Source organism: Lissotriton vulgaris, chromosome 1_1, assembly GCF_964263255.1.
Source record: "Lissotriton vulgaris chromosome 1_1, aLisVul1.2, whole genome shotgun sequence".
NCBI classification, from domain to species: Eukaryota; Metazoa; Chordata; class Amphibia; order Caudata; family Salamandridae; genus Lissotriton; species Lissotriton vulgaris.
In genome coordinates, this window is record NC_141685.1 from 2,023,379,376 (window position 1) to 2,023,399,183 (window position 19,808).

The following is a 19,808-nucleotide window of genomic DNA, read 5'->3' on the forward strand; positions in this document are numbered from 1 at the left end:
GTTTATTTTTCATTTATTAGTAATATATGTAATTTAATTAATGTAAAATTAGTTTCTATTATTTCATTTCTGTGCCTCCACAGGTTTCTATGGGAAAGTGCTGCAGCACCTTTGAGTAGTCAGGCTAAACCAGAGTACATGTGAATCTGTTTTGACACCTTTAGACCTGCAGTAACTCGAGAGGTGTAGTTTATGGATAAATAAACAAGAAGAATCCTACTACCAGTGTGTAAAAAGGAAAAAAGGTGGGAACACTCAGTGTTGTGTAAAATACCCCTCACACACCAACAGGCCCCTTGGTGTCATGCTTCATCATCGGGGTCTTCGCACCCCGCTAAAGGGATGCGGCACGCTACGACCTGCGACTACGCGGGAGCGTTGACAAATTAGACTATGTGTGGTGTGTGTTGAGTGTAAGTGAAGGGGAATAGATGTGAGTGGGAGGTGTAGTGAAAAATTAAAAAGTACCTGGCTAGTGGGTAAAATGAAAAAAACTTTATTTCGTACCCCTGGCTGGTGCTGTTAAAAAGTGTGCAAAAGAACAAGGTTTTTTTTGTCTTAATTAGGGACAGAACCTCTGGTGTGCGTCGACATGTTTCGGTACTTGTGTACCTTCTTCAGGACGGGGCACAACTTCCCAACCCTACTCACGTTTTTCTAAGAAAAATGGGGTTATTTTAATTTTTCTAAAAAGTGATAACACTCATTAAAGACGGCTACAATGTGCCTACAGCGGTTCTCTGGATCATGTAATTACATGTCCTGAAAAAAAGAAAAAAACCCATTAGGTTTGGTTACCATATAGGATTGGCTCAGACAGGTGCAGTCACCTGGAGCCCCAAACAGTTAATTAAACCTGTAAAGGAAAACAGACATACCAAACACACAACATATAAGACACTTTTAGGGTTTTTTTGTACTTATTGTCTTTGGACATACTCATGGTCTTTGCTGTCTATTGCCTCATGAGCAAGTCCTGAGCATCAAGGTAGGTAGGTGGATCCACAATCTATAAGGATAGAGAAGTGGATTCAGTGTTGTTGCTTTTACTCACTTTTTAACTCCGCCATACACCTAGACAGGATGGACTTTGTTTGAAAAATACTCACGAAATCCGCCTATATTGGCCTCCTTCTACCACCCTGTGCTGCTCCGCCGTGAATGAAATACGGATGAGCTAGGCGGTATATAAAGGAGGATTGGATGTGTTTCCATTGGTTGATTAGCGGAAAAGGGGCCTGTTGGTGTGTGAGGGGTATTTTACACAACACTGAGTGTTCCCCCCTTTTTTCCTTTTTACACACTGGTAGTAGGATTCTTCTTGTTTATTTATCAGTGCCCGTGGAGTAGGAATCCTACGTTGTACTCTACCTCCCTTCTTTGTTAAATATAGTTTCTAGGCAGCGCGCAGCTGCGGGAGTTTTCCCTACAGACATACTATATCACACACATTGAAAGACACACACTTAGGTATAACAAAAGAAGCCAGCGGCCCCCTCATAATGGAAGATGAACATGGCCTCACTTTTGCAGAGGACGAGATTGATAAAATTCTAGCAGACAGCAACCTTTTTGAAGGCCTATGCAATCAGGATACAGGCCCACAAACCAACGATTGGAATGAACTGTTGAACCTCAGGCGTAACCAAATAAAAGCAGCCCTGCATGGGCTGTTCATGACCCAGTACCTCCGTAACAAAATGGCACCACCTGGCCTGATTGTGAAAAACGAACCACTAATTTTCCAGCACAATATGATTTTCAAGAAAGAGTGGTCACTAATCTCTTGGCACTGCTCAAGGGATTGGTTAGTCCTTATAATCAAAACAGCTGCCAGGATTACACAGGAACTCAAAATTGAAATAAATAAAATTGAGGTCCAATTGAAAACATATATATCACCTGAAGAACTGAAAACCAGACTCGAGGAACTAAATCAACAGATGACCGACTTCGAGTTCAATTTAAAACAGAGTAAAACCAACAAGTTGACCAAAGATGTGGCAAAGTTCACTCCCGAGAGTGCATATCCGTACACAAAAGTGGATTATGTCTCGAAAAACAGCTACAGCGACGCGGACAGCGACACTTCAGATACTGGCTCGTCAGGTTCCAATTCGAGCGGAAACAAAGGAAACCGACAACGCAGAGGAGGATGGAGACAGAGGCGCCAACAGTTCCCTAGACAAAGAGGATGGCGGGGATACCAACCACCAAACCATTTCCAACAATTTGGAAATATGAGGCAATAGACAGCAAAGACCATGAGTATGTCCAAAGACAATAAGTACAAAAAAACCCTAAAAGTGTCTTATATGTTGTGTGTTTTGTATATCTGTTTTCCTTTACAGGTTTAATTAACTGTTTGGGGCTCCAGGTGACTGCACCTGTCTGAGCCAATCCTATATGGTAACCAAACCTAATGGGTTTTTTTCTTTTTTTCAGGACATGTAATTACATGATCCAGAGAACCGCTGTAGGCACATTGTAGCCGTCTTTAATGAGTGTTATCACTTTTTAGAAAAATTAAAATTAAAATAACCCCATTTTTCTTAGAAAAACGTGAGTAGGGTTGGGAAGTTGTGCCCCGTCCTGAAGAAGGTACACAAGTACCGAAACATGTCGACGCACACCAGAGGTTCTGTCCCTAATTAAGACAAAAAAAACCTCGTTCTTTTGCACACTTTTTAACAGCACCAGCCAGGGGTACGAAATAAAGTTTTTTTCATTTTACCCACTAGCCAGGTACTTTTTAATTTTTCACTACACCTCCCACTCACATCTATTCCCCTTCACTTACACTCAACACACACCACACATAGTCTAATTTGTCAACGCTCCCGCGTAGTCGCAGGTCGTAGCGTGCCGCATCCCTTTAGCGGGGTGCGAAGACCCCGATGATGAAGCATGACACCAAGGGGCCTGTTGGTGTGTGAGGGGTATTTTACACAACACTGAGTGTTCCCCCCTTTTTTCCTTTTTACACACTGGTAGTAGGATTCTTCTTGTTTATTTATCAGTGCCCGTGGAGTAGGAATCCTACGTTGTACTCTACCTCCCTTCTTTGTTAAATGTAGTTTATGGATAGCAATGGTCTTACTTTTTATTCGTATGTGTTTGTATTAGCTTGTCCTTCCGTAAAACACTCAATACATTTCCCTCCCATTGACTGGTAAGTATTCCCCATTTCTCAGCTACTTCCCCTTGTCCCACCCATGTTTACCACACAAAAGTATACTTGCATGTGTAGAGATCACATCCATAGTGGTAGAGATCTCCACAAGAAAAGATTTTACATGGCAGATATCTCCAGTCATAGGTGTGTGAATAGCATTTTGTTGTACACTAGTAGTACTAATGTAGTACTACTTTGTATACTGCATACTTTAGATTTATTTCCTGGAATGTATACATTTGTGAATTGTAAACCCAAACACAGTGGAGACCTTCCTTTTGCAGACTGTTTTGCAAAGAGAATTTCAGGCCATAAGTACCAGACATTTTATGGGCACAAACGAGCTGATACTGCCCGTTTGGTATGTATGAATCGCAAATCGCGATTTGGGAACAAGTTATCGAACTGCAATTTGAAATTGTGAAAACAAGCCAATACGGTATTTCAAATGGTTGTTTTTAGTGCTATGTTATGTATTAATGTTTTGAGACCACCTTACGGTTGCAAAACATAAATTGTTTAGCAACTACTAAATAGTAGTGGTAACCAATCGCAAATGGGGATTTAAACAGAAATATTTTTCAAGGGCATGCAGTGGTCCCACGGGCCACTACCAACTCTTAAAAAATTGAACTTAAAAGTTCAATTTTCTATATTTTAAACACATCCTGTTTTGTTGGAGGGTGATTTAAACTAGACTCTGCATCAGTTTTCCATTAAGGAAAACGTGCTGCATTTAATATAAATTGCTTTATTAAAAAGCAGTCACAGACATGTTTCATAGCGTAGGAAGTGAGATTTCCTAATTACGATTTGATATGAATCGCAATTTGGAAATTTCAGTTCAATACTTTTGAACATATGGCTCTAAATTCCAAATAAATACACTACATTGTGTTAAATTCTCGCTGCATGGTTAATTTGGTGAACGTTTTATTCAGCTGTTTTTAGGTCAAGCCTGGGCAGCGCAAATGCTGCTCTGTGACGCATGCTGAATTGGAGTATAGACTTGAAGCCCCGCCCACTCTCCGCTAATGTTTGTCATTGGCTTGTGTTATTGTCATTCTTAAATGCTGGCTTCTGATCCGTTAATAGGCTTGTTAGTCCCTACTTCGTATCTCCTTATCTTCATTTGTAACCTCCCTTGAGGACTGGCCCTTTTACTTCGGTTGTTACTTGGTACGTCTTATTTCGTCTGTGCGCACTATTTTCTTTAATGAGTCTCTCTTACTGCAGGCACCAAATACTTTCCTGCAACATTCAGCGTGCTTTCACTTTCCAAGCAGCTGAGGAAATGACAGCTGCTTCTTTGAAATGCAATAGGTCTCGCATTTATAAGAGTTTGAGCTATTGGCATTCTAAATAAAATCCCTTTTATTTCTTTTTAATTATCAAAACAGATAAATAAAAGGCGTTGTCATTTACAATGCCAATAGCTTAAACTATTGCAAACCTTGTGCATTGCAAATGCTTGTTATGTTATGTATGTGTGTGCTTATTAAGAGGGGACAGTAGGATATGAAAACTATTATATGAGCTGTGACTGAATTATACACTTCCAAATGCATGTTTTCCCTAGGGTATTAATGACTTGAGGAGGTAGTTAAAGAAGGTTAAACCGCCATAGACAAAAGTCAAACAAACAGTAGAATTAAGGAAATAAAAAGTTCTACCTAAAATTAAATTAATAATAAATGTTGAAAAATGTCACACAAATAGAGAGTATCTCTTAGGATCTTAGGAGGTTGCAGAGAAAGAACATCTCGCCACTTTATTTTAAACAATGATACGTTTAAGTAAAAATCGATGAAATTAGCAGAAATTTTTTAAAAATCGCGTCTCCTTGTCAGAATTAAGCAGAACGCCAGGAATACAGGAGGAAGAATTGCGAATCTGCTGGATAGCTGTTGGTGCTTTGGGAAATCACTGTTATTACCTTGGGACTTTTATGGAAATTAATTTGATCCAGTGAATACAGACAGCAGTCAGGTGACCCCTGTACTCCAAATCCTTACGGACACTGCCTCCAATCAGGAGCTTTTCACTTATATTCAATGATTTCAGGTGTGTTAGTGTAATTAGTTCAATGGAATCAAAACACGACTATCAGACAAAATTCCAGGACTGTATACAACAGTGGCAGCTCGCATAAGGCATGCAGTGAGGCGAGGGAGGGGCACGGTGGGGTATAGTAAACTCGGACATACGATGGAACGGAGGAAATATGTCCGAGTTTACTACCCCCCACTGCCCCTCCCCGACCCGCTTCACCGCCCTGCAGCACGCCCTACCCGAGCCGCCACTGGTATACAATATTTGTAATGATCTGCAGCAGGGGTTCACCGTGGGCAGAAAGTTTTATCTGGTGGTGCGACATCACAAGATAAATTTGTAAAGATACAAATTCCCAGAGCAAGGCTAGGATAGCCTATCTACGAACATTTTGACCTCCTTTGGTGGTTTGCCAACACAGGTAATAAACATAAAAGCAATTTTGTCTGTCTGGTTTCTTAAGAACTGGTTCAAGGAAACTCTCACAAGTTCAGGGTAGTGAAAAAGGGGCCGCCTCGTGCTTGCACCTTTTAGCTTCTGCCATCTTGTAACTCAGCATCCATATTGATAGAGCACAATAGTGCTCTTCAATTTGTAGGGGTGAATTATAATCATGAGTCGTTTGCACCTGCATGTATTCTCTTGTCATGTTAGCATTTGGCTATTAGAATTTGAAATATAATTATATGAAAAGTGAAGTGATAAAGATATTTCATACAATAGGTAGAAATTAACATTGTAATCGTGTTCTAAATGGTGAAATCTTAATGTTCATTTTATCAATGACTAGTAAGAAACTAATTTACTGACTGTGTAACGCTTATGTTAGCCAATTTTTGTTGGCCTCATGTGCATTTTCCCTGGCTCTCAAAAATAGTTTGTTCCTAATGTTCATGTGTATGCAGAATCTTTTCTATCTCACGTTTCTGTTGTAGGTGGAGAAATTCATCTTCGTTAGTTAGAAAAACGCTTTTGTTTTAGGAGTTGGGGCCTGGGGACGAGAGGATACATTTGAACAAGTGGTGCTGATAATTAGGGGCAGTGTTCTTTCTTACTGGGAATCAAGGTAATCGAGCCAGAGGCAGGGAGTATCAAAACCGACTGGAAAGTTACCTACGAGGAGGTTTCAAGCTGGATGAGACCATCGCGTGATGAGATGATGGGTGTGTCCTAGGACTTTGATGTGGGGGTGAGCGTCAGTGCACCGTGGATTGAGTTAGGAGAGGAGATCTGGTGGAGAGAGAAGGAGCATCTTAGAACAAGCGCTGTAGCTTTATGCTACTTGACCCATTCAACGTGAGTGCACTTAGGAAGTCTTCACTCGCTGACACCTTTTCCGGAACTTGCCTGGGGAATTGTTAAGTAGGGATGTTATGTTAGGGATAGTATAGGGACAGACTAATGCTTTTTACTTACGAACCTCCAAAGAAGAAGAATCTTGATGTAAGAGCAGTCATTGCCTGCGTTCTGATTCTAGACTTGGTCATCCTTTGTATGCTTCACTGACTAAACTTCGCCCGTAAATTTAGCTTTGTATTAGTTCCGAAGTATTATATATACAATTGTTTTTGGCTTTCTAATAAACTAACTAAACTTAGAACCTGGAGTCAGTGATTCTTCAGAGTCATCGTTTATTGGAATTGTAAAATCTAATTGGACAAGATACTTCTCCCCTCCACGCTTTTAAGCAGGAACCAATGACCCATCGACCAGGGGTTCCAGAGTAAATCTAGAATGTTGTACCCGGTCCCATCAATATTCAAAAGAAGATTTCCTATTTGCAGCAGCAGATTGCGGAGCCAGTATTCTGGAGCATTTGCTTAGAACACAGCTCTGCCAGAAGTCCTTACTGACACTAATTAGGATGGAGATTTTGTAACTCATCCAGTTTTTTTCAGCAGCCAAAACAGGTGCTTTCTCTCCCCTTTGTCAGGCTTTAAATGAGGAGCAGTGGGTCCATATGCTTTTAATTTGGACTGGACTGGTCAGCATATTGTTGGAGCATACCTTTTAAACCAATCTCTGACTGCCCCTTATTCCTTACACATTTTACGTACAGTTTAACACAATCCCAGCTCTATAACACCCTCATCTGGTTCTGGTGATCTTACTTGCCAACTTATTAAAAGTTCAAGCTAGTAAATCCCCCTCTTGATAGGTCAGAGTTCCACTGGGTCAGCACCCTACCAAATCCATTTAAGTAATACAAACTCCACTAAGTGTTTCCCCTGTGATACAACAGTAGAGAGGGTTGCACTAAAAAGTGATGAGAGTCCCAGACGACACACAGAAAGGTGTTAACACAAAGCCGCACTCTTGTGCCAGGCCTAAGTTCAACCGAGGAAATCTCTACCTGCTAGTATCTCCCTGTTGTGTAGGATGCTTTTGGCACTTGGGAGAGAGCAAGTGGCCCACGCTGGCTATTTGCATTTTGCAGTAGAAATATGTTACAATCGTAAACATGACCGGTCTAGAAATACACACAATCTTCTTATGTACTGTAAGCTAAAAACCTGCTTGTTATGAAGACACAAAAACAATACATCAATGTCAATGGTGTGCCTGTCACCGCGATCCTGAGAGACAGGCTGTCCAAGCAGGAAAAATGAATGCTGCTTCACACGAAGTTTGAAAAGACTTGATCCTGAGAGACAGTCTGTCGAAACAGGAAAAATTAGTGCAGTGGCACACAAAGTTAGAGAAGACACTGTGTAAAAGATGTAGATGGCACACCCAGTATCTGCAAGACACCAAAATCAACAAAAACCAATGTCCAAGTTCTACCTGTATTCGAGTCCATGTCAACGCAGCTGAATTGAGACTTCCTGAGGTTTTGGCTGAAACTGGGGGAAAGCCTAGTGCACCTGAAGTCATGCTTCACAAACAAAAATCGTTGACTCGCCTGTGCATAACAATAATTCTGGTGCTGTACCTGCATTACACTTCGTGATGAAGACGATTAGACTTGAACACATGAAAAACGTTATTGTAATAACAATAGTTGGCAGGTTACCGGAGAACATTTTCAATCATCACTAACACAGGATACAGAAAGCTTGGATACGCCAACTCCAAGATGGCGGGACGCACAGGAGACGCATGCCGAATCGCTCAAGGCGCACTCCTGCTGTACAACATCCATAAGCAGCAATGAAGATCTTGGCACGTCATGAAGGGTTCTGGAGCGGCTCCACGCGACACCAATGACAGGGTAAGGTGCGCGAGACGTGTTTGCATTTCAAGGCAAAGTACAACTGTCATCCTTAACAGCACTCGAAGTAGAGACTACAACTACACTTTGGTGACAGTGTACACGGCGATTAGTAATTCAGTCCAGCCTTAGTATTATGAAAACACCAGTAGTTAAAATAGGCACAAATAAAGATCACACCAGTGCAGTGCCAGTAGGATGGTGCGCTAAGAAAAACAATGTCACACATCCAAATGAAAAGGTATTTAAATACTGAAAAGAATGTTGAACTTGCATACCAAAGTCTTAAGTGAAACAAAAGCACTTCGCACTAGAGCAAAAGCAAAGTCGGTCACTGAATACCTTGGTTCTGGATGCCCTGTAGTAGTTTGTAGTGGCACATAGGCCCTGGATGAGACAAATCTTCTTCTGCTTAACACAGGCAGCTTTGATGATGAATTACCATGTGATGTAGACGCAGAGGTGACATGACAGCACACTTGGGCTAGGGCTGTCTGGTGTAATGGACACTGGTGGGGCTACAGCGTGTGCTTGTAGATGTACCTTTATCTTGAGTTACTTGTTGCTTCCACATTTGTTACTGGTTAGACCCAACTCCTGTTAGATGGCACGTTGATAGCAGGTAAGTGTCCTCAAGAGCGTCGCCAAAAGTGTGTAGTATGCTAGTCCACATGTACATGTGAGTCCCTATCACACCTAAATATAGATTTTTACAAGTCAAATAACTTTCAAGTTACAAAATGATCACAATAGTTTGACAAGATGCTTTAATGTTAGTATCTTGCTCTGAATCCAGCCAACACGTGTTTCGTTGTCTGGGATAGGACCCATGACTTCCTCAGGGATGGGAAAGAAATACAGAAAACATCATGTAATCCCGCAATTTCTCAGGCATTGTTACATTAATATAACATTAGCATATTCCATGCTATGACATTCCAAAGATGTGATAAATCATCATAATTCCCACAACCACTTCATAGTAGTAGATGGGGAAAGGGTGAGGGACAAGAATAGGCCAAAACCCAAAGAATACTAAGTTCAAAGTTAAAGAACAAGGTTAAAAATGTAAGCAACAAATCAAGAGTCACAAAGAAAACCATGGTGCTGGTGGTAGAAAGTGTGGGAAGGGGCAATCGCATCACTATTCTTAATAATATAAGTAAGTGAGATTACACCCATCTGTGTCCTCTACCAAAATATACACTGAGCAGGGAGGCTCAGGCCTACCTTGTGAAATTCAACTTCTCTTTGTATGCCTAAAGAGGGTAGCAAGGTGTAACCATATTTAGTAACTGCTCATTGTCCCAAGATTGTGATGTTATTCAGTACCAGGAGGTAAGAAACATACCTTCTGGCTGGTTATAGTTCCGTCCCAGCCTAAGATCGGCTGGGTAAAAGAAACGTATTCTTGAACGTCGATCTTGTGCAATACTCTGTAAAAAGATGATGGGTACTTTGTTATAATACAAGGGTTAATTTAGCCCTTGCATCATACTTGTATGGTATCTATTATGCTAATATATGATATGTGTTCATATCCGGTGACATACATCAACTTCTGGTGTCGGGGTTTGTGACTCTAATTACGTGCTCGCTAATCATTATGCTAAAGAGGGCTTCACCTTCCCAATTTATACTGTGTGCGTGGATTTAAAAACAAAACAAACCGAAGCTTACCCCAATAACAGCGCACGATATGTGTGCGCGCTCTAAAAGATCTTCTATTTCCAATTTGCACAGTTCGGTATGTGTGCTGCTTCGCAGACTATATTAGTGTCTGTACTTGGATGCTAAAAAGGCAATTTTAGGAAGACAAACGAACTGCCGTTAGTATCCGAGGAAACATCAAGTACTTGAAAAAAGGGCACGTGAGGCGAGTTATATCTAACTAGCGTAATTTCTAACCTATATTCGGCATCCTCCGGGTTCCTCACTCGTTACTCTGCAACTTCGTGTGGTCGAGAGTTCAAAGCCGGAAGCACTGTAAAAGAGTGCCATCAATTCAAAAGCTAGACCGTTACACCGGATTTGTCGGTGTAGTAAGCTCTGGGTCATTTAATTTCTGGTTCTGGTATTAAACCCAAACTTTCTTTGGTACAAGCCATTTCTAACTTGGAGTACCCTAAGGACAAAGAGGAATTAGTAAAGTTCCTGGGTATGACGGAGTTTTATAATGAGTTTGTTCCCTATTTTTCGCAAAAAAACTGAAGTTTTGTGTAGCTTGCTAAAAAAGGGTTGTGAGTTTGTGTGGAGTCATGCCTGTAGTGAAGAGTTTGATGTCATCAAACAGTGTTTGAATGATGCTCCTTCCTTATCTAGCTTTGATCCCTTGTTAGAGTCATATCTCATGATGGATGCTAGTTCAAAAGTTTTGGGTGCTGTTTTATTACAGAAAGCTGGAGGTTCTGAAAATACCATTCTTTTCATTTCCAGACCCTTAAGAGGTGCAGAGTGTAATTATTCTGTCGTGGAGAAAGAAGCTCTGGGAGTTTACTGGGCCATTTTCAAGCTAAAGAAGTTTTTTGGGGAACATTGTTTCATGTTGTTTCTGATAACAAACCTCTTAGAGGTGTTTTCTGCAAGAAAGGGGTTGACTTTGTAAATGGGTTGTTACCTTGCAAGAGTTTCAATTTGATGTTAATCTTCCTAGCTCTAAAAACATTTTGGCAGACTGTCTCTCCAGGCTTTGTAGTCAAAATGATATTGCTGATGTCCCAGAGGAGTCTAAGTTCTTTTCTGGCAAAGAGTTTGAAGAAGAGGTGAATGTTTGTGTTATCACTAAGGGTTTCTTTGCAGAGGAAATGTCTTGAAATTTGTGATGGCTGGGACAACAAGCATGACTGTGATAAAAATCTTAAAGGCTTTTGGAATGTCAAAGATGAGTTAACCTTGGTGAGTGGTATCTTGATGCTAGGTACTGAATTTGTAGTTCCAGACACTTTGAAAGATAAGCCTTTGGACAGTGCCCATGTAAGTCCGTTGGGAATAGCAAAAACCAAAGAAGGGGTTAGAGAGGCTTACTGGTGGCCAGCGATAGGTGTTTTCATAGAAAGGGTTGTTTGCAATTGCCCCCAGTGTGCTGGGAGTGACAAGGTGCTGAAGTGCAGGACCGAACCAATGATCGTTGGAATGTCAAAGATGAGTTAACCTTGGTGAGTGGTATCTTGATGCTAGGTAGTAAATTGGTAGTTCCAGACACTTTGAAAGATAAGCCGTTGGACAGTGCCCATGTGAGTCCGTTGGGAATAGCAAAAACCAAAGAAAGGGTTAGAGAGGCTTACTGGTGGCTAGCGATAGGTGTTTTCATAGAAAGGGTTGTTTGCAATTGCCCCCAGTGTGCTGGGAGTGACAAGGTGCTGAAGTGCAGGACCGAACCAATGATCGTCTGGGAACAGTCTTCCGGTCCTTGGGTTGATTCTGCAATTGATATTTTGGGACCCGTGAAGTTAAGGTCTCAGGATCGATTTGTTTTGGTTTGTATTAACCCTAGGCGGAGTTGGCGGAGTGGGGCTTCGCGGAGCTACGCGAAGTGGGCGAGAAACTACGCCCACCTCCGCACTCCGCATAGCCCCACTCCGCAAACACCACTGGCCGCCAGCCCCGCCACCCGCCTCCCTCCCGCCCTCCCTAAATACTTTAAATTAAAGGAATGAAATAATTTAAAACGCACTTACCTTGCCCGCCGCTGCCCGCCGCGTCCCCGGGGCTCGCTATCTTCCGTCTTCCGTCTTCTTTACTAATGCACATGCGCGGGCGGCCGCGCATGCGCATTTCTACGAGAAAATGCGCATGCGCGGCCGCCCGCGCATGCGCATTAGTAAAGTAGACGGAAGACGGAAGATAGCGAGCCCCGGGGAAGCGGCGGGCAGCGGCGGGCAAGGTAAGTGCTTTTTTAATTATTTCATTCCTTTAATTTAAAGTATTTAGGGAGGACGGGAGAGTGGCGGCCAGCTACGCTCCGTCTGCGGAGCGTGCGTAGTGCCGCCTGGCTACGCCCGCTCCGCAAAATGCGGAGTAGGCGGCACTACACAGGCGGCACTACGCACACTCCGTGCACGGAGCGTAGCTGGCCGCCCACCCCTAGTTTGTATGGATTTATATTCTAGGTGGCCCGAAATTAGAATTGTCAATTCTGTTGAACCTCAGGTTGTTGTGGAGTTTTTGGAAGAGCTCTTTGAGCGTGAAGGGCTTCCCATGTCTTTATTGTCTGACAACGGAAATCAGTTTACTTCACATTTCTTTGAGGAATTTTTGGAGGAGAAGGGTATAAAACATAAAAAGGCTGCCTATGTCAACCAGAGTGTAATGGTGCCATGGAAAGGTTTGTCTAAGTGTTGAAAGATGCGATGCAGCTAGCAGTTGTTTCTGGTGATAATTGGGAGTTGGCCATCAAAAGAAAGGTTCTTGGAACCCAGATGATGTCTCTTGAATATCTGGGAGCCAACAGACCTTAATTATGCAACACAAGACTGGGCGACGCTGTGTATGATGTCCGCCAAGCGAAATTGACCAAACACTGGGGATCACAAACTAGCCCGACGCACCGCGAGTGGTGTGTTGATATGGATGGTGCTATGGTGGCAGAAAAAGCGACATATGTACATTGAGGCTGCCCCCCAAAATAGGAATGAGTGTGGGGAACCTGGAACACCTATAGAGGAAACATTTGTACTCCCCATCGATCAATTCGGAAACACATTCTAGCTGATTTAGATGGGTACGGAATATTTCATTACTGTCAGTGTACTGCCTGTATAATCTCCATGGATATGTTGCTGTGTTGTAAGGCGTGATATGTATACCAAGCTTTCATTTTGTAACCATATGCTCTTAAGATTGACCTGTAATCAATAAGAAGAATGTAAAAAAGAAAGGTTCTTGAATATAGGTTTACACCTCATTCATCCACGAAAGTGGCTCCCTTTCGATTATTTAAGGGTAGGTCAGCCATTACTAATATAATTCCATCTTGGGTGGCCTCCTGCAGGAAAATATCTAACTCTGGGTCTGAAGATACTGCTGGTTGGAGGGGAAAGGAGTTGGGGTGTATGCAGAGGAGGAAGGATTTGTTTGATGTGAGGAAGGATGCTAAGAAAATTTCAGTAGCTGTTGGTGACTTGGTCAGAGTGAAATTACCAAGAAAAGGTGCTGGTTCTCAAAGTTTGGTAATCCCTTGCAAATTATTACATTATTCAACAATGTTGTCAAGACCAGTGACCATAGGATCTGGAACCTGGGTAGGGTTGCCATGTGTCCTCCTTGTGTTTTCTTTGGTACTCGGTTCCTTCTGCCTCCTCTACTTCTCAAGCCCCCAGAAGGTGTTCTCGTTTGAGGAAAACTCCTCGTTTCTTACAAGATTTTGTTTGCAAAGTATTTCATAATTTTGTTTTGTTTGTTTTTCTTTGTCTGTATTGCTTCATGTTTATGCTATAAGGTGGAAGGTATGTGGTATTCTTTTTTAATGTCTCTCCTTTCTGTACCTTGTATTCCGCAGTCTCCTTTTCTGAGGTTGCTAGGTTGTGTTCTATTGTGGAACTCTCCCTCTTGAGAGAGAATGGTATTATTAGAAAGCTTTTGTCAGTTCGCTTGGACTGTTGGTGGCTGAGGTCCCTTGCATGAGATGTACAATATACTTATGCTGTTTCTTCAACTACTTTTGGTCTCCTGCCTGCTATTTATCCTGAGGAGAACACCTCAGTATGATTTATTGACAATCAAGGAACACATGGATCAGTTGAAACATGTGGCAAACGTTGAAAATATTTCGACTGCATAATCATTTACCTCAACACATAGGTGACCAGACAGTGGGGGCCCTGTATTTCGACAGCCATCCTATAATGTACTACGCATTTACATTTATTACACGTCCCATTGTCATTCTGATGATCCGACACAGTGGTATGAGAGCCTGACTTGTGTGAGAAATGCGATTTAACAAGTGCATGTAGAGGTTGTGGCCTGATTTACTGAACTCAAACCAAGCAGAGATCAAAAGAGAATTTAGAGGTCCACAAAGCAAAACCAAAACAAGAGGAATACCCTATGCAAACATTGACAAATGTGGAAGGAGTGCAATCATTACATTGTCTAGAATGTTATCTATAAGAGGAGTCCTTGTGCAAATTTGATGGTTGTCCTAAGTAAATTATTAGAACAGCTGAATACATGTGAACAGAGTCTTTTATTGGACAATCATTTTCATCTACAGGGAGAAGGCGACCTTCCTGCCTTGAAGAAGAAACGTCTGGCCGAGGAGAAGATCATGTACAGCCTGGTTTCCGTGCCACATGGGAATGACATTGCTTCTCTCTTTGAACTAGATGCCACAACTCTTCAGAGGGCTGATTGCTTGGTACCCAGGTAGCTACCTCTTGGCTGCCAAGGCAGCAGTGCTCAGAAAGGAACCAGATAGAACCTGGGCTATATACATTACATCTAATTAAAATGGTATAGTGCCCAAAGGAAATAAAACTGGCCTATGGATGTGAACGTGGAACGATTGGAATATATTACAGTTTATTGAAGAAGATACTTACGCCTCGTCTTAACATAGCACATTTCTGTTTTCTTTTCAGGAACTCCTACGTGAGGTTGCGGCACTTGTGCACCAACACATGGGTGACCAGTACTAGTGTTTCAATAGACATAGAGGAGGAGAGGCCGGTAATGTTGAAGGTAAACTGGTTGACACTGATGAAAAGGGCTAGGTGTCCTGTTTTGATGCTTTCTTAAACATGCTCCCCCAAGCAGCTACAAGTGTTGTGATGCTTGCCACTGTTAAGTCCTGCCTGCTTGTGTTTAGATATATTATATTGTTGAATGTATACAGCGCTTCATACACCAGAAAAGGCCACGAAGCTCATTGATCTGCTGTGGGTTCGGGCAAACAGGTTTTAAGGCCTGGGCAAAGTGGGCTCTAGCCCAGGGCCCCAGCCTTTCAGGGGGGCCCTCATAGAGCCAGGTTGTTCTACAAAGAGTCTTGCCCTGATTACCTTGAATCATTTTTAAACAGATTGTTGTAAATAGCATTTTTCTATCATTTATTTTTAATGTGTGGGAGTCTATTACAGACATTTTGCTGACAAAATGTGTTTGTTTCATGCAAAATCCATAAAAGAAGTTTCTTTGAGATCAGTACAGGACCTCACATATGAGAAATGGGAGGGTGTGACAGAGATTATTTGCAGTAAAATAAGTGAACTGCTGCAGTGTTACAATATTTAAAACACACTTCACTATCCCTGAATATCAGCAATATATACATTTAGAATTTGACCAAAGAGGGCATGAAGGAGCTGAAACTGGATCATAAAATCAAAGTTGTTCCGAACAGTGGCCCCCAAAATACATCTGGCCCAGGGCCCCCAAAACCCTTAAAACGTCCCTGGGTTCGGGTGTCTTTTGAAGTGAATGGGTAATAGGTTGTTGGATTTGAGTACCCTGTATCTGAAGTGTTACAAATAGCCGTAGTCCTGCTCACCTTCCGTTTCTTTTTTTAGCTCTCAGCATCTTAACCCCTTGCATGCTGATGACGACCCCCAGCCGTCATGCACTACTGCGCTCGTGTGCTGATAACGGCTGGGGGCCATCATAAACCCGCCCACTTGCGATTTTGCCGCACAGGCGCAGAATCGCAGCCGCATGCAAGGGGTTAAAGCTGAGACTGCAGTAGGGTGCTTGGCATGGAGATGGCTAAATTCCAGCCTCCGATGCAGCTTTCAGGAATTGAGATTGCTAGGGAGCAAGATTAGTCTACGCCAAGCTGCGACCCTGTCAGAAGCATGAGGTTAGCATGCAGTAGATGAGAAGAAGCTGCACTGGAGATGTTCATGGCAAGATCCACAGTAGGGAGAAAAAGCTGGAGTTCTGGCCCTAGGCCCTTCCTGGCCCTAACAGGACTAAACCGGGAAAATGCCACAGGAAGTCCTTATGGTCTCTGCTCTTCTCCCAAAGAGGAGAGGCTAAGAAGGGTCAGGTGGAGGAAAGGGAAGGTTGACTGTGATGGGATGGTGCACTGGGTGTGAGAGGATGAGGGGTCAGTGGAAGGGAGGGGTGGCATGAGGCACTAAAGATGGGGTGAGATTGGCAGAGGTAAATTCAGACCATACCCACTACATGCAAACTATGGAGAAAGTGCACAATACCGTGTAACCGTACAATTTGCCCACTGAGACAATGAGTTGATCATAATTACACTGAATGTAATGGGATGCTGTTAATTGAAGCGGGGGTCAGTCAGGTCTCTGGACACAAGTACATGGGTACCCTGGTGGAGTCTCTCATCCTGTATAACTCAGGTGCGTGTCTAGTCTACCTGCCACTCTGGCATTCGCTCTAGAGGGTGCGGGCCAGGGGCTGTTTTCAGAGCAGGAGGGTCTGCCATAACCTGACAATGCCCATGTTGCCCCATTCAGGAAGAAGTATCCTGTAGTTCTGGACTGGTTGGAACATTTTTGCTTGGGCTCATTTTGGTTTCTAGTGCTTTCCTACTGCGATCACCCCAAGACGTGCCGCTGACCGTTGAGATTGGTATGGCACTCTTCTAGTTTAAAAACTGTCCGCTTTTCATGGCTTTTAAAAGTATAACCTCTTGCATTTCTTGCAGATTGGCACGTGCCAGACGAAAGAAGATAAAGAAGCGTTTGCCATCGTATCCGTTCCTCTCTCAGAAGTCAGAGATCTAGATTTTGCTAATGATGCCAACAAAGTTTTAGCGTCAACCGTCAAGAAATTGGAACATGGAAGCATCACCCAAAATGAAAGGCGGTATGCTGCTCTTATGTCACGCCCAGTCTTTTTTTTAGTACTTTCTTGCCGATCTTCACTTGTGATGGCTTCTGCTTGGGGCTGGGATCTCTCATTGTCGTTGTAAATTAGACTGCCACAAGTATTTTACCATCACCATCACTACTCTCTCACCTTGGGTTAACCTTTGTATCATCAGATTTCTCCGGGGACTACTCGGTTACCTCTGGAGGACTGATTTCTTTGAGAGAGAAATCCTTCTTCACTTTCTGGCCCCTCGGTTTATTCGGCTCATTCCAGCTGCCCATTCATTCTTTGGGTCAGGCAAACTCACAGATCCCGGGTGCTTACAGATCCCAGCTCATGTGGTACCTCGAGGATCTGAACTGCCATCATGCTGGGGTGCGGGGAGCTTCTAGATGCTCCCAGCTATTGGACCACCTCACTTGATGCCAGCTCTCAAGCACTTCAGGCGCACGCTTGGTGTTTAGTAGGATTCTTTATGCGGGTGAATGCCAGCTAAATGGAATACTTCGGTGAGCTTTATAACTAATCCCATTCATCCACTAACCCCTTCCAGACGTGTTTCTTAGGCGTCTCAATTTTGCAGAATGCAGATTTTTTACCTTTTCACCTTTTCTATATATCATTTGGTAGTTTGTCTTTTATGCCTTTTTTAATCTCTAAAACTTAACTTGATGTAGACGTGTTTCGTAACAAACCTTTACCCTTTGTCTCTATGTACCTTTGTACGAATTCACTAACATATATAATAATTAAAGTATTTGCTTTTAGGTTTGTGACCAAGCTGTTAGAAGAACTTATTTTCTTTATGGCCAGTGTCCCAAACAATGGGCAGGATGTGTTGGAGGTTGTGGTTAATAAACCAGACCGGGAGAGGCAAAAGTTAATGAGAGAGCAAAATATATTGGCACAGGTAAGATTTAGAACGTATCTGCCATGAACATTTCTTTATATTTTCTTTAGCTCTCCCCTGTGAGGTTTAATTGATTTTGAGTTTACTATTTGGCTTTAATCTAAAGCACTTGCCATTCTGTATTCATGAGATTGTATAAAATGTCACTTTAAAGATTATAAAGCTACAGAAAGAGCAAGAAAGCAAGACAGTAGAAAAGAACCACCACCAGGTTGACGAAAAAGCAACAAAATAAACAACAAATATTTGTAATGATGAAATGTATCAAAATTAAAATACAGCCTAATAACTGCCATTCAAAGAAAGGAGAGGGAGAAAAGATGGTGTAAGGCCAACATGTATGTATGTATAGGCATTTATATAGCGCACTACTTACCCGGAGGGTCCCAAGGCGCTTCGACTGCTGCGTAACCCTTCCTGGCTTCCCTGAGAGATGGTCCCTTAATGGGTATCACCAGGGTGAGACCAGGCATCCCCGGCGGTCTGGTGGGGCCGTTAGTGAAGATGAGGCAAGCTAATGCCCAGAGTTGCCGAGTGTGATCGCTGATCAGAGTGGGCACCGAGGCGAGAGAATTATCGAGTCCGCTGACCCTGGTCCAGAAACCTGCCGCGCCGGGAATCGAACCCTGGTCCCGGGCCGTCCTCTGCTCTCGGGTCTGCCGCATCAACTTCCTGACTTTGGAGAGTCAACAACAGTCCATAGGCCTTAATGACAGTCCGACATCCCTGCTCAATAGGTAGTCCACAACAAATGAAATGCGTTTACATAGAATTTGTGGCATCCGAAGAGGGCGTAAAAAGACAGCCCAAATGAGGAAAAGGTAGAGAGATGTAAGTGCCCCCAAGGCATTAACTGTTCTAAACACAAGTGGTCAGTTGCAGGTGCCATACACCAAGCACTCCTTACAGCAGCCCTCAACAACCAAGTTGAAATTGAAGGTGGGGGTGGGCATGGTTTGGCACGAGGATACAATGGTGTGTTGACCACAGGTGGCCATAAAGATTGAGGCGGACACTAGCCATTGCTGCCATCTTTGCCAGACAAACTGTGCATTCGTGCCAGTGTCTGCACAAGAATGTAAAAGCCCAGGCTGAGCCGGGAACTGGACTCCCACAGAGGCATAGATGTCTCTTACTGCTACATCTTCTCCTGCTGTATGCCTGTCCGAAGGCAGGAGAAGGAGCCTGAAAGAGTGCTTATTTGTTTTGTTTTAAGAGAGCATCATATTTTAGTTTTATAAATATTTTTTAGCTACAGCATTAGAGGGCGCCTCACTTCATGATTTGGCCAGCTAGAATTATGAACTTGCATTCTCTGTCCGTATGTAAATTAACTATATTTCTACCTGGGATTACTTTATTGTGTAGCATGCGGTGCTATAAAGCGGCAGTTTTTGATGGAAATAAACTGGGACATTAAAAGTGACTTGCTAAAATGGTCACGTGCACAACTGTGTAAAGTTCCACAGGAATCTTCTTGTGTCCATATCACATTGATACTTTGGAATAATTATCATCCTTGGGCAGCATTGATTACAAACACAGAAATAATGATACTGTATATTCACACAGTGCCATTTTAAACTTTTTTTGAGACCGCCGGTAACGCATTTTGCAGGTCCCTTGTTCAGAACAGCATCGAATTTACCACGCTTTTTCAGCTAATTCGAGATGCTGTGATG

General features: G+C 42.8%; 1 protein-coding gene across 5 annotated transcripts in view; it reads left to right on the forward strand.

Moving 5' to 3' along the window:
* The window catches only part of ITPR2 (inositol 1,4,5-trisphosphate receptor type 2), a 1,555,333-nt gene that overhangs the window by 618,023 nt on the left and 917,502 nt on the right, over positions 1-19,808 (forward strand). For all 5 annotated transcript variants that reach the window (XM_086920227.1, XM_086920242.1, XM_086920233.1 and 2 more), the window contains 4 exons: positions 14,653-14,804; positions 15,020-15,119; positions 17,050-17,210; positions 17,985-18,126. In XM_086920227.1, coding sequence (XP_086776353.1) covers positions 14,653-14,804; positions 15,020-15,119; positions 17,050-17,210; positions 17,985-18,126 — 555 coding nt within the window. The remainder of the gene's footprint in view (positions 1-14,652; positions 14,805-15,019; positions 15,120-17,049; positions 17,211-17,984; positions 18,127-19,808) is intronic.